The following is a 15,110-nucleotide window of genomic DNA, read 5'->3' as shown; positions in this document are numbered from 1 at the left end:
ACACTATACTCCACAAACACCAAAAAAAAATCTTTCATGAAAGTTGTCAGAGTACTTTAAAAACACAACACATGTTCATGTGGGACACAACATTATTTCTGCAGAAGATTCTTTACATTCAGAAATTCTTTCCAATTTGGTGTGAGTGAACAAGAGTCTGTAAAGGAAAACTTTCAAGGGTTACCTGTTCTGATTTCAAATAAAGGTTGAAACTTAGGAATTCTGAACTGAGATGAAAGGAGGGAAGGCATTACTAATTCTGAACTGAATACAATATTTTATTTTTCATTTATTTGCTAATTTTGTACAGGGTATGACTTACCGTGTTCTGTAAAATGAAGCATAAGTGCTAGAAGGAAGAAAAACTGCATTTCAGAAAGAAATCAAACGTAGCCAAGACAGCCTGAAACAATAGCTTTAAGATGTAAATTACCAGATTAATCTCAGTGGTTGCTACTTCACATACTGACTGTAGAGTAACAGAATCATTTAGGTCAGAAAAGTTCTTTAAGATCATCAAGTCTAACCATCCACCTAACACTACAAGTCCACACATTACCATGTCCTTAAGCACCACATCCATATGTCTCTTAAATACCTCCAGGGATGGAGACTCCTCCCTGGGCTGCCTCCCTGGGCTGCCTGTTCCAATGCTTAACCACCCTTTTAATGAAGAAATTCTTCCTGACATCCAATCTAAACTTACCCTGGAGCAACTTGAAGCCACTGCCTCAAGTCCTATCACTTGCAACCTAAGAAAGATCAAGACCCTCCTCGCTGCAGCTTCCTTTCAGGTAGTTGTAGAGAGCAATGAGGTCTCTCCTCAACCTCCTCTTCTCTAGACTAAACTTTAGTTCCCTCAGTTGTTCCTCATATGTCTTGTTTTCTAGTCCTTTCACTAGTTTTGTTACTCTTCTCTGAATATATTCCAGCAGCTCAATTTCCTTCTTTGTGGCAAAGAGGACCAAAGATTTCCTGAACAGCACTGCCAGCAGGTCAAGGCACTGGTGAAAGCTCAGAACTGGTGAGGTACCGACTGCAGATTTCCCAGTACATGAAAGTCATGGACATAACTGGAGTTAGTCCTGCAAAAGGTCACAAAGATGATGAAGGGACTGGAGCATCTATCACACAAGGAGAAGCTGAGGAAACTTGGACTCTCCACTCTTGAGAAGAGAAGACTCGGGGATATTATCAGTATGTAAAAAAACTCGAGGGGAAGGTAGAGAAGATGGAGCCATTGGATTCTCATTGGTGCTTATTAAAAGGACAAGAGGTAATAGACACAAACCAAAATACAGGAAATTCTGTTTAAACCTAAGAAAAAATGTGGTTTTTGTTTTGTTTGTTTGTTTTTCTGTGCAGATGGTCAAACACAGGAGTGAGTTGCCTAGATTGGTGTCTTACTTGTCCTGGGCAAGCTGCTGTAGCTGGCCCTCCTCTGAGCAGGAGGGTTGGACTAGACAAGCGCCCAAAGTGATTCCATGAAAGCTATTATCAAGTATACAGTCTTTCAAAAACATTTCTCATTTAACTTTACCTGTAACATTGAAATACCATTATGAGTATACTAAGAAATGCTGATCTAATTGCAGTGACCTATTAAGAACATACAAATTTTAAAATTACGCAGATAGATTAGAAAACTAAGTCAGACTGTGAATTAAGCATCGCTGCTTTAAAGGGCAATATAAAATGAACCAGGACAAACAGCTGCATTAATATCCTGAAGTCAAACTAAAGGCTGCAATCCTAGGAATGGAAGCACAACAAGAACAAAGCTGTTTTCTACAAAGGCTGAATGTCATATCTATTACTACATTTGGTATACTCTGCTTCAAAAAGTCAAAGTTGTTTAGATAAATATGAAATTGGCCTCTTTTTGACCATGTCCACAAACAGTTCTTTATGAATACTGAGTGTAATTGAGTGGATATTTGCTTTTAAGAAGGAGTTTTTGATAAGATTGTCTGCCAACTCAGCCCTTAACAGAAAGTGACAAGGAGAAGAGAAAAGAAATTATCTGAATATCCCATTTGGGACTGAGTGCTTATCAGAGATATAAGCTCCTGACTAGAGGGAGGAGATAGGGAAGACTTGACATGACATTCATAATGAATTCTTGTTAAAAACATGAAAATATAGGCCTTGCTATACACCACCTAAAAATCCTGATCACCAAAATAATGTCAAGAACACAACACAAAATATATGCTTTCACTGACATGATTAGTAATATACTGCATTTACACAGCAGTTTCAGACTGCATGGTGTTATATTCTGTTTCCTTTTCAAGCACACAATGCATTGGATTGCTTTACTTACTAGCAGCAGCAGCAGGACAATATCTGGATTATCACATGCACAGGCTACATGCATTGATGTCCAAAAATCCTCATCTTGATGATTTACATTTACTCCTCTGTCAATTAGAATTTCTGCAGCAAAGGCATTATCGTAGCGAGCACACTAGAAGAAAGAAGAACAGATTAGAGATGGTGTTTCACTGAGCATACAACTGAATTTATTACATACTTTTTTTTTTCTCCATTTGACATTTAAATTTAGCAGATGACACACAGTTAAACTGCTGTGTTTGTAGGGGACAACAGCTGATGAATCTATAGAAATAGTTCTGTGGAGACAACAAGTTCCATGTGTATGATTCAAAGAATCCCTTATTCCCTGTGAAAAAGTGTTAAATAAAATCTGCTGAAAGCTACAGCGAAGATGAGATTCCCTTTCAGTTCAGTACTGTCATTCCAAATCAGTGCACAGGCACTGAATGAACACATTGTGAGTGGTAGGGTGTAAGTATATGCACACCCACACACACATATGTCCACAAATACACGAACTCCTGCCTTTCATGCAGATTGTAGCAGCAGTACACGCCTCTCTGTACCCACTCCTGTCTCCAATCCACTAACTATAGCAATTCCTGTTCAAGTCTCTCTGACAGACACATACACTACACACTATGAGTGTGTTTGGGGGCTGTGTAGGTATGTGTATGTGTGCAGGCGTGTGTGTTTGTACACTTTGTTTCATTCTGAGGATGGAGATCACTATTTTTAGCAGAGAAGAATAAATTGGCATAGCCACTGTTTTGAGCTTACTACTCTCATCACACCTCTGACCCCATGTGCTTATGGATAATACTTCAAAGGATAACCAGAGCACCTACATGTAAGTTAACATCCTCAGTCTAGCCTTGCATATAATCTCAGTAACTCTTTAAGTAGGGATCCCTTCTCCTTCACCACTGGAGAGAGGCTACAGGGAGCCTAAGTTTCTATATTAGGTACTTAGACATTTTGAATACCAACTTTAATAATTATGCCTCATTCAATATTTAAGGCTGTGTAATATTTCCCTCTTCTGGAAACCACACATATATGCTAAGAGCACAAATATAGAGAAATTTACAGGCCATATGCAGGGGAGGGTGAAATAAGTATGCTGTTATGTCTGTAACTCATGGAGAACCACACCAAGGCATCCTGTTTGCTCATTTGTATTAATCTGGCATGAAAGCCAGGACACTGGAGGAAAAGGGGAAGATGGAAATATGCCCAGCTGGATTCCACTGTGAAGTCAAGACATAGCTGAGATACTCAGATGAACATGGGAATTGCATATACTTCTGGGTTCATGAATATAGACATAATATAGATCCTTTGGAAGATGAAAATTAAACTCTAGGATGCTAACATCCAGTCCTGCATTAAGTGATTTTCACACATACTGACAAATTAAAACCAGAAATTAAATTCTGAAGTAATGGATTTCCTTTAGCTTGTAACTTAACTCTACAAAGAGATACTTTTGTTTCACTGCATCAATATCATTCATTGTATCAGCAGTAAAACTTAAATTGAGTTGTTCTATGTTCAACTTTTAACAAATCAGTGATAAGACATTTTATAACACAGATCAACATAATCTCATACCAATCACATTTTCAAGGCATTGTTAAGCAAATAAAAATAATTAAAAAAAATCCAGAGAGTTTCTGTACAAAGCAATTCTCAGATACCACTGAGCCATTGTGTGTATTATTAATAGATAAGAGCCTTCTGTACAGAGCCTTATGCTGCCCGTTTTAAAACAGCCTTAGATTTGTAGCAGCAATATAATTACTGCTGCCCCTCAATCCTTGTTTAATGGCAGTTGTGAAGCAATTGGGCAATATCCATCAAAGTTCCAGAAGAAAATTGGCACTCATATACTTAGTTTCTGGCGTGGGTTGGGCAATTGCCTGTGTGAATTGATATACCATTACTGGGCTTCCCACTGAATGCAACTCAGATAAGAACTAACTTTTCTGGTACTTCTCCTCTCATGGATTCTAATGAACACCTTTGAAGATCCCATGGCCTACCTGAGATTCAAGCATATTGGAATACTGCCTACAGAGATAGCAACAGAATCCTTATGAATCAGAATCCATTTTTTTTTTAGAAATATATCACATTCTGGAAGATAAGACAAGTGGAAGAAGAAAAAGGAATTATATCATGAATCAGTTTTTAAGTGAAACATGCAGATAAATATATTTTCCATTCATTCTGGAGTAAAAACTTTTGTTCTATAAATGAAAAGAGTAAGCACTGATCAGGCTCCCCTTTCTCTAAAGTAACTTACATGGAAATATAGTGATAAAACTGGTACATATAATAGATATGAGTGAGGTTCAAAAATACATTAAAGATGTATGCACAATTACTATTTTGAGTTCTCACGGAAAAGCAAAATTCACTAATCTATTTTCCTGTATTATGACTCTCCCCTCCTACTGTACTGCTCCCAAATCAGGGTCAAAAACAGCTTTCACTGACATCAGGTTTGCATCTGTCTCAGATAGGACTGTCATTTTCCTTTAAATGAATTCTGAGTACTTATAAGTAACACTGACTAAACTGGGGCAGCAGGTTACACACAGATCTCTACTGCGCTCTTCTTGCTGCAGGAAGCTTTCCGTCCTTTTGAAGCACTTGTGCCTGTGAAGCAGCAGGCACCAGTGGAGAGATACTGAGCGTGCCAGTGTTACAGGGTGTGATGCAGATGATCAAGAAACCTGAAAAGTCACAGTTCACTAAAATCTGCAGTTAAAAAGTGCATAGCAGTTGAACTAGAAAAAGGAACCTAAAATCCCTAAAGGATGCATCTTTCTTTCATTCTAAAATGTCAATAGGACACATCACATCAGCTACACTGAAGATATGGGTTGTCTCCTGGGGCTTTCAACACAGGATAAGATTTAGGATGTCTCAGTTTGGGAATCCTAAAGATAACATCTCGTATGGGCTGCATTTTTAGAGTGTGATTGAGAACCTTTTGCAGAAGGCAGAGTTGGAAGCCAGAAAAGACAACTTCTGTTGTCTCTGTTTCACCTCATTATTACACCTATCTATGCCTCTGTTTCCCAAAATCTTTGTAAGCAGCACAGCCACAGAAGATGAAGAGCACAGATTCATTACACAAGGAAAATGCTATATCTTGCAAGAGTATGGCTGCAGGTATGCTGTACCCCAGTAACATTACAGGATCCATTTTCATCAAGAAAATGTTCTATTTTGTGTACATACTATGAGAAACTTAATCCAATGGATCTAAAATGAAACACTCTGCCAGCAAACTTCTAGGTAGATGCTCTTTTATGCCCTTATATTTCTGAAGTCAAATTTATTTCAGCAGCATTGTGAAACAAAGTCGAATTCAAATATCTTAAAATAGTTACACATTGTAAAGAAAGCACATCTGCAATTGAAGCTCCACAGACCAAAGTAAAGTATAATTAGACTTAAGATTCTACTTACGATGAGTTTTGACACTGGCTTCAGCAAAGCTGAAATTTTACCCCTACAGTTTTGTCTGTCTGGCAGTCCTTCTCCCACATGCCCTTACATGTTGCTTCTCTTTTGGTTATTACACACAGTTTTCCTTCTATCATCTTCTCTTTTCTACTTAATCCAAATGGCTGGGCAAAAAAAATGATAAACTAAATGCTGACAATCTGTTCAATATCTATGTGTAGAAAATTGGAGCAAGAAAATATGCACAGAAACAAAAGGAAAATGTCACGTCACAGTGTTTTTCGTATAGGATCTGTGAATCTTTGAACCATATAATTCCATATTCAGAATCCAGCAGTATTTCCTTTGTTCTTATTTACTGTGCAGATAATTTGTAAATAAAATGTTTAATTCTACACTGTTAGTTACCATTCATATGACATGATCCATCCTTTCATAAGCAATTTGAAAATGACCACTTATTTCACAGGCATAGCTGGATGCCATCGTAATGACTGTGAGGGACAGCGTAGATAAAACATTGCTAAGCCTTTCTTGTTAATATGCCCAATCTGCTACTCTGTATCCCACCATATTTATTCACGGTTACTAACACTAATCTTCCATCACTCTTACCAGATGGAGCAAGGAGCCTCCTGAGGAAACAAGCATGTGAGGATCAGCACCATCCTTCAACAGTCGTAACACTGAAATATCAAAGAAAAGAGGAACAAGAATTAATGCAGCAATGGAGCCAATTCTGAGCTGTTAATAGCCTGATTCTTCATCATCTTCATTAACAGATTTAATAATATATGCAAACCTCTGAGATAACATTTGCAAAACTATCATGTCAGCATTTCCCATCTCATCTATTTTAACGACTAGGCCTGGAAGCAAAGGACCTTTGATAACGATGTTAAATATGAACAGTATCAAGGACTTCTCAAGAGGCCAGATGAGCGTGTTAGTTCTATACATAGGAGAGGGGAGGGGCAAGACCCTCTCTCAAGGTCAAAATCACCTCGGGAGCAAAATCACAGTCAACTGGTTTTATTTGACTTTGCAGAGCTCCCATGGGACCTGCTGGCTTTTTCAGTAAATAATTGAAAATAGCGTTCACAACTTATATCACTCAAAATTAATCATCATACCATAGCTAAATGATCTGCACTCAATTTAACCTTTACAGTGCATTGTCAGATCACCGACACAGCATAATTCTTAAAATGATATTCAGAGCCTAACTCCTGAAATGAAACAGGCTTATAAATGCAAGCAAAAAAAAAAAAACAACCCTGCATGTTAATGCTCACTCAAGTGTGAAAATTCAGCACTTTTCTCCAATAGTCTTTACTGCCTTTATAACCTTTTCACTTGCAATTAAAGCATTGACTAACTCATGCTATTGGTGCTCATTCCTGGAGCAGGATGGTGCTGTGACACTGCCAGGCATTATTAGGGGAACTCACCCCTGCACTGCAACCCTTTCTTCACTAAACTCTTATGAAAAGTCCTTCTAAAAGGCCTCCATCTAGGAGAGTAACTGCTTATAATGTTCACTGTATAGGAACACAGCTCATTCTGCCCCCATCATCTGGAAATCCTGTTTTAAATTCCTTTTTAAAAGTCCTGGATGGAGTTGTGCAAAGGTCTGCAAAGCACTAAGCACCCCAGAACTCTGAGCTACTGCAACCTCTTGATGATCATCAACTGGTCTCAAGGCTGTCCTAACTTCTGTCAAGAGAATAATATGCACCACTTCTTCCTTATCCAGGCATTTTTGTGTGTTTTCTTTCTCTGGAGAATGTCTTCTAACTCCATTTTCACTGTACATTTAAATTTCTTACTGCATTCAAACATTCACCTGACCTACTCGAAAAGGGTCATCTTTCTTTTCAGATATTGTCAATTTGCATAAGCAATGTCTTCTGAAAAGGATGAATTATTTTTGATCAGGTGTCCTAGAAATATTCTGGACAAGAAAGAAAAATTGCCAAATGGTCGTAAGCCTGTAAAATTGAAGTGAAAACAGACAACGGAAGACTTGGCTTCATCATTACTAACTGCTTCACACATAGTAAACACAGTGGTATATTGGGCAAATATTTATACTAGCTATACAAATCCGTTTAATCATCTGCTCATGTTTAAACTTTGAAAATCAAACATCAATCCAAACCACTGTACAAATTCACACTTTAAAAATACCTCTGTGGTATCTATATCACCTCACCCAAGTTTTCATTTCAGTTAATTTATACGACTCTGAAAGACTTTATGTTCTGGCAAATGCCACTTTGAAAGCTAACTACAATTAGAAGCCACCATTGTCTCCAGCTTGTCCAGTAAAAATAGAAGCGGAACAGTAAGTAACCTGGAATAAATGAACAGTACAACAACTGCCAAGAGAGATGAAAAGCACCAAAGGAGAGAGGGAGGGTGGAGAAATATTTACAAATTTTCATAACCTCGAGAAAAATGAATGAATGACAAAAAGCAATGGATTTTTCTGCTCTCAGACACAGAAATTCAAGACTAAAGTACACAATTGTCCTCATCCAGACAGAGTCCATTAAAAATAATCTTCAAAACTAAGTTCCTTCCTTCTTTTGCCTAAATTGCTGACCACATAAGGAGATGCTTCTTCTACCTCAGGATTAAGGATTTAAGACCTTTTTTGGAATCCTCCCTCCTTAAATAGGTGTGCAACTATATCATCTGCAGGAATTGATATTTTCAGTGTTCATGTGCTATTAACATTTCTTTAGGAATGTGGAAAATACAAATTCCATATCACAAAGCATTTCTTAAGGCCCCAAATGTAATTTCTTTCTGCCAATCTGATCAGGATTTCATCTGAACAAATTAATACTCATTCTCCTTCCTCCGTCCCCCCTTTTCAGCAGGGAAAGGATAAATTCCACCCATTTTAGTTTCTTAACCCCTTAATAGCAGTGGTTTTGTGTAGCATTCTTTCTTATGGGATCTATGTGTAGGTTAGAAATGTGAACTATGGCTTGGTTCCACCCACAGAGATATGGAAATTAAGGCAGATAGTCCTCAAAGGTGTGATTTGCAGGAATTATTAAACTACTGAAATTCTGCTCTCAAGGAGACTTTAACTGATGACTTCGGTCGGAGTGCATCATTCACTGAAAATAGCATTTATAAGGTATAGTCTCATGGGGGGAAGGTCTGGTCTCCACTGCATTGACAGCTCTTCCCACCTATGCAGCTGCATACTCAACTGCACCAGTATTTTTAAGTCTTTTTTATTTTACTTTTTTTGTGTGTGCTGATGTGCTCCATCAGCACATGTACAGAGGACACAAATGCATAAATCAGGTAGAGGCAGAGAAAGCACACTGCATTTTGGTAGCAGCACACTCTTATATTGGCTAAGGGTGATAACAAAAATGTATTTTTAGTCTGTTTTCACAAGATGTGATGAGCTGAATAAAGAGACAACCAAAAGGCCTTGTTCCCTTCCCCCATTCACAAAAAAATATATATGCATCATTTACCTCTGCCTACGTCTGCCTCTGGGAACTGCTCAAAAGGCAGAAAATGATTCCAGCAAAAATAAAGTTCAAAATTTCTTGTTGGGTCATTGAGATTAAATCACTCATTAAAAGTTTTGGGAGCACCAAAAATGTTCTTTGGGTAGGTCTCTCTAAGCAAATACAGAGGATGAAGACCTTTCCTGTTTGGCAGGAGCAGGGCACACAAGGTCAGAGGACTGGGAAACTGCATCTCTAAAAATATTACACATGAATTTCATTTGTAGCCTAAAATAGTAACTAAGTGACACAAAAACAATTTGGCTACTTGTTTATTAAAAAAAAATATGGACAATTTATTGATTCTCTTCCCTCCATAAAGCCACCAAAGACTTGGTTCTTGTAGAACATCTTCTTCCATGCAAAAGGAAATAAAACCTTTCCAGACCCACTTAGCAATACCTTGCTGTTGAAATCAAAAAATGACAGACCTTTTCTAGATCTGAGATTGAAATTCATAATAATTAATCTTTGCTTCGCTTTCCCTCCCAGAAAAATAAATAAAAAAATTACAACAAAAAGAATTGATAAATAAACTGCAAGCTTGAAGTAGAATATTAAATAATTATGACCATAAACAAATCATCAAGTCATTTAAAAAACAAATCAGGGTAAGTGGATAAAAACTCTCTTCTCAGTTTTCTTTGTCTGACTTATTTTCCCGCATTATTAAATGTAGTTTTATCAGTGCTTCAGGAAATTCACATCACAAAGATTACCAGGGCAGGATATGCAAACTCTTCTTTCAACTGGGCAACAGCCTTTGTTTTGAATTAGGATGATGTGCTACATCCCTCTGCATATAACACAAGTAAAAAACATTCCTCTTTCCTTGATTTTTTTTTTTCCCTTGAATTTACCCTCCATCCTGTAAAACACAATAAAAAAGCAAACAAAGAAAAGGTCACAAACAAAATTCCCCTCCCCGTCATGCAATTCACTTAGGTCATTCACTGAAGACTCTACAAGCCAACAGGAAAATCTTCACTTTATGTTCAATTTTTCCTTTTGATAGAACTACTCTAGTTACTGCTAGTAAGTTTTGATAAATTGCCCTAATGAGGACAAAAAGACACACACAGACATGCACACAGCTAAATTCCAGAAATGCTATCTCTCTCTTAATTAGTGCAATTTTTAAGGTAGTTTCCAAGGGATTTCTTTTAAAACTTGTTTAATCTTTCATGGAAGAGAAGTCCTCAGACAAGATGAGGAGACTGAAAATGGGCATTAACACGAATAGCTGACAGTTACTTGAAAAAATAAAAATAAAATGAGAGTAAAATTTTCAGGAAACTCCCAAGCATTTCCTTTGTGTGTCTAAAGAGGTCCATCAATTCCTCCAACAAATCCTTTCAGATTTGACATGCAAAATTATCAGCTACTTGTAGTAGAACTAATACAATCTTTCACAAACCATACTATTTAATAAAGCATTTTAGAAAGCACTGAAGTGATAAAGTCAGTCTCTCTGTGGTAAAAAAAAAAAAAAAAAAAAAAAAAAGATAACAGGGTAGCTTTTTACATATGCTTTATGCTACAACTGTAACTGGATGACTCCAATGAGCTGAACAGTTTTCCACAATTCATTGACTGAATTACGACTTACTGCGTAGCCCTTTAGGCCAGTAAAGACAGCATTGCCATGCCTGTTACCAGCCACAAGCCTCGTACTAGCTTTGCATATGGGACTTTGGCTGTAAGGCTTACTTTGTCTGTGCTTGGCTTGGCTTGTTTGGAGAGTTGTTCTAGCTTTTTGAGCTGTTACAGCAATTGGCTAATGACCAGTGACAACTAGTCGATGTCCTAGTTTTATTTAACTTTGAAGACCTGTGCCATGCAGGGTGTAGCGTTAATAATTTTGATATATATGATAATAGTACTTATGCTGTGCTATGTCTAATAGCACCTAGCTGTTCTACCATGTAAAACAGTCTGTGACCTTACGTGCTAGAGACTAAAGGAATACAGGTCTGAAGTGACAGCAGAGCCTTGCAGACGATTTCAGACAACCCAGGACTATCAACAGCTCACCAGTGGTCACCTGCTGATGGTAATGCAAACTTCAGAGCTAGGCAAACCCGGTTTTATTTGTAACAGAAAAGATAAAAAAATAAATGTCCAACATATATAAAACTTATAATTGGCCTTTTGCTGTGTATTGCTATATATTCAATAGAGTACCAGTAGATGTTTCTAACAGTTGTTCCTCTGGGAGTAGCAGCTAGATAGTGTGACCTTTGTTAACATTTACTTCTGTTCTCTTCAGTTTAGCAGGGATTACTCTAGCTGGAAGGCTTTACTTGTTCATTATGTGAGGAATTGTGGCTTACTTTAGAAGCCTAAGACCATGCTGTTGCTCAAATGGATTATTCTACTCTCCTCCTGCCTCAGGCTGCATGTTTCTGCCACCTCCCTTGTGCTGGCACAAGATAAAGATTAGTTTTCAACTAGACCAACTATCTGGGGATGTAGCAACGGCTACAAACAGGCAGAATGGCACAGCCACCACTTTCAGCAACAGCTGAAAGCAGTTCTGGCATATGCTGACCATGAACCTGTGTAACTGGACAACAGAAGTGATGCTGAACCACAAAGAATGGAATACTTCTATTGTCAGTTAAGGAAGGGCCATATATTGCCCTTTACTCACTCCATAATCAGACTACTCATCCAATACCTGCATCTTAAACTCTGTATGCCACCTTCCCACCTCTGTAGCACACCTCTCTCATTCCAGTCACACTGTATTTTCAACTTGTACCAAAGGTAGCCTTGAGAAACCTGTTGGATGACTCAGCTGCATAAGAGATTAATTGATGAACACTAATCTCTGGTATGTTATTCTTCAGAACAGCAAATGAAATCAAGCAAGATCACAGAATCACAGAATTTCTAGGTTGGAAGAGACCTCAAGATCATCGAGTCCAACCTCTGACCTAACACTAACAGTCCCCACTAAACCATATCCCTAAGCTCTACATCTAAACGTCTTTTAAAGACCTCCAGGGATGGTGACTCCACCACTTCCCTGGGCAGCCCGTTCCAATGCCTAACAACCCTTTCGGTAAAGAAGTTCTTCCTAACATCCAACCTAAAACTCCCCTGGCACAACTTTAGCCCATTCCCCCTCGTCCTGTCACCAGGCACATGGGAGAACAGACCAACCCCCACCTCGCTACAGCCTCCTTTAAGGTATCTGTAGAGAGCAATATGGTCGCCCCTGATGTTACCATTTTTTGGTAAATGCATTCTTGCATTCAACAACACTTCCTTTTCCTATCATAAGGTTAAAACAAAATTTTAAAATTTAAGAACAATTATTTGTAGATTTAATCATTCTTTTAATTCTGCTTGTTTGCCAAACAAATACATTTACAGTAGCAATACTTTTACTACATAACTAGTGAGACAGCTGATGCTTTCAGAGCAAGCCCTACCCATTGGGATACAGCACTTATTCAGAGAAGTCATGCCCTAGTAATGTGCTTTTCAAACCACTGGTTCATAATTCTACTGCTATTTCCACCCTTAAAATATTTCCAGCAATCACTGGCAACATCTGTCAAAATTGTTCAAACCTCATCGTACTTCTCATTTTCTGAAGAACCCTTGCAACTCAATTCCCACCTTTGCTACATGAAAACAGATTATAAAGGAAATACACACACCATTTGGACAACTAAGTGTTACCCCATTCACAGAATGCAGAAATGAAGGGAGGAAAAAGACATTTTCCACAGTGGCTGAATTTGAGAACCTTAGTCTTATCCAACCTATTATCTTCCTTCTTTTAAACACAGCATTGATGAGGATGGGGCTGATGCTTCCATCCTCCCTGGCAGGCTCTTTGTAATTTATATTTTTTTTCAGGCAGCCAGGAATCTGATTACCATGGCCCCAAAGCAACATAACCATTGATTCTTTGTTGAACTTAAAAGCATGGTGTGAATTGTCAGGCTGATCCAAGAGCTCCATTCAACAGAGCATTATCTTTAAAAGGAAGAAACCAAAACACCAATGAAAGACTGACAAAAGTAGTCCTACATCCTCAGATGACCTCTCTACCAGCTTTAATGTTAGGCACATATCAAAACGCGTCAGATTTTTCCCATGCTTTGTTACTGGAGAAATCAATCAGCCCCCAAGCTTGGGTGCAGTTCAGCACCTCAATCACTGCACTATGGGAATGAACTGTAAGCAGCAGAGGTAAGCACATGACAAGACAGCTCCTTTCCTTTCTTCACCATAATTCCACCAGGAATTGTACCCTCAACTACTATATGTCCATGCCTAGGTGTCCGGCAATGCTAACAGCTTCCTACTAACACAAGTCGCTCTGGAGGTCAAGGACACATCCCTCCTGTTATCTGAGGTACCTTGAACTGGAAAACTACATAAAAATAATAGTTTTGTCTCTTGGCCCCCAGACACCAAGTTGAATTCAAATGAGATCCACGAGGAGTTCCCTCAGTGGGACAGATATTTCTGTTGCAATAGACATAGCCAGAATAATTCATCTTTACACTCTACCATTATTTAGTAACTGCTAACTTGGAAACTTCAGACAAACTCCCCCTCTTTCATTTCATTTTGTCTACGCAAAATTTAATGCAGCTTGTGCCTCCAATGGAAAATATTAAGGACAGAAATCAAATGGCATAAAAAATGCTAGTGGTCAAGCACAGTAATACAAATTAATCTCCTAGGGCATCAGTCAAATATGACATGCCATGAGTTAAGTGGTAGAATGGCAGGCAAAGCATCTCTTCTGAAAAGACAGATATTCACATGGAAGAGCAGTGTGGACTCTGAGATCATTTCAGAGGAACAAGATTTAAAAACAAGTGGGTCGCACTACCTAACCTCTACATGTGATTTCTTCTCTCTCTCAGTTCCCCTTTTTTGAAAGATATTTACTCCTAAAGGCTTGTTTTCTTCTTTTTTTTTCTTTTTTTTTCTTCACAATATTCAATTCCTTCCTGCTTCATAGTTACACTTTCAAATTCAAAAATTCAAATACATCATTTACATACAAGAACTTGTGTAGACAATATCTATGTTTATGCCCACAGTGAGAAGGAAAAACAGTGATTACAGTAATTTAGAGAAGACTGGAAGTAGCCGCTCACTTGCATGGCTCAAAGATATTTCTGTAAGGGGACACACTCCAGAGTACTATGTAATGGAGGTCATCCCTTGTTTTGCCTCTATTTTTGAATTAACTCTTCCAGAGCTAGAGGTCTAGAAAGGTCACAAGGGGCAAACTGCTGTGGTAAGGTCTCACTTGTTTATAAAGCTGTGATTTTACCTCAGTGTAACTAAAACTTCTGTATGCATTACAGAGCTGTTGCTAAAATGATTCACATCCCCTCACAAAATAACACATGCTTAGCTAAAAATATTGCTTCTATCATCATAGCTGATAGCACAGTAGGGTTTTTGCCAGCATAGCTATTTCCCCAGTCAAAACAGCTGTGTCATCAAAATCTGGTAGCACAGACCTGAACAAATTCTGAATTTCTATTAGTGAGGTAAAGTTACAATAAAAACAAAGCTTAAAAAAAAAAAAAAAAAAAAAAAAGAAAATTAACCTTAGGGGAAAGTAGTTGATCACATAGTAAACTTAAATAAGACTCTTTACAAAGTTTTCACTTCAAACTACCTATTGTGAATTATGTATTTCAAAGTAAAATAAATAAATAAAGAACATAATATATTAGCACTTCTTATCTCCTGCATTCTATA

The 15,110-nt window shown here is 37.9% G+C and overlaps 1 protein-coding gene across 2 annotated transcripts in view; it reads right to left on the bottom strand.

The window, feature by feature from the left end:
* Positions 1 to 15,110, bottom strand: part of MYO16 (myosin XVI) — a 374,412-nt gene that overhangs the window by 251,302 nt on the left and 108,000 nt on the right. For both annotated transcript variants that reach the window (XM_032185978.1, XM_032185970.1), the window contains exons 3-4: positions 6,436 to 6,506; positions 2,327 to 2,470 (exon numbers count right to left, since the gene is read on the bottom strand). In XM_032185978.1, coding sequence (XP_032041869.1) covers positions 2,327 to 2,470; positions 6,436 to 6,506 — 215 coding nt within the window. The remainder of the gene's footprint in view (positions 1 to 2,326; positions 2,471 to 6,435; positions 6,507 to 15,110) is intronic.

This window comes from Aythya fuligula, chromosome 1 (assembly GCF_009819795.1).
Source record: "Aythya fuligula isolate bAytFul2 chromosome 1, bAytFul2.pri, whole genome shotgun sequence".
Classification (NCBI taxonomy): Eukaryota; Metazoa; Chordata; class Aves; order Anseriformes; family Anatidae; genus Aythya; species Aythya fuligula.
Note: the sequence above shows the minus strand (reverse complement) of the source record. Positions and strands in the feature narration are given on the sequence as shown.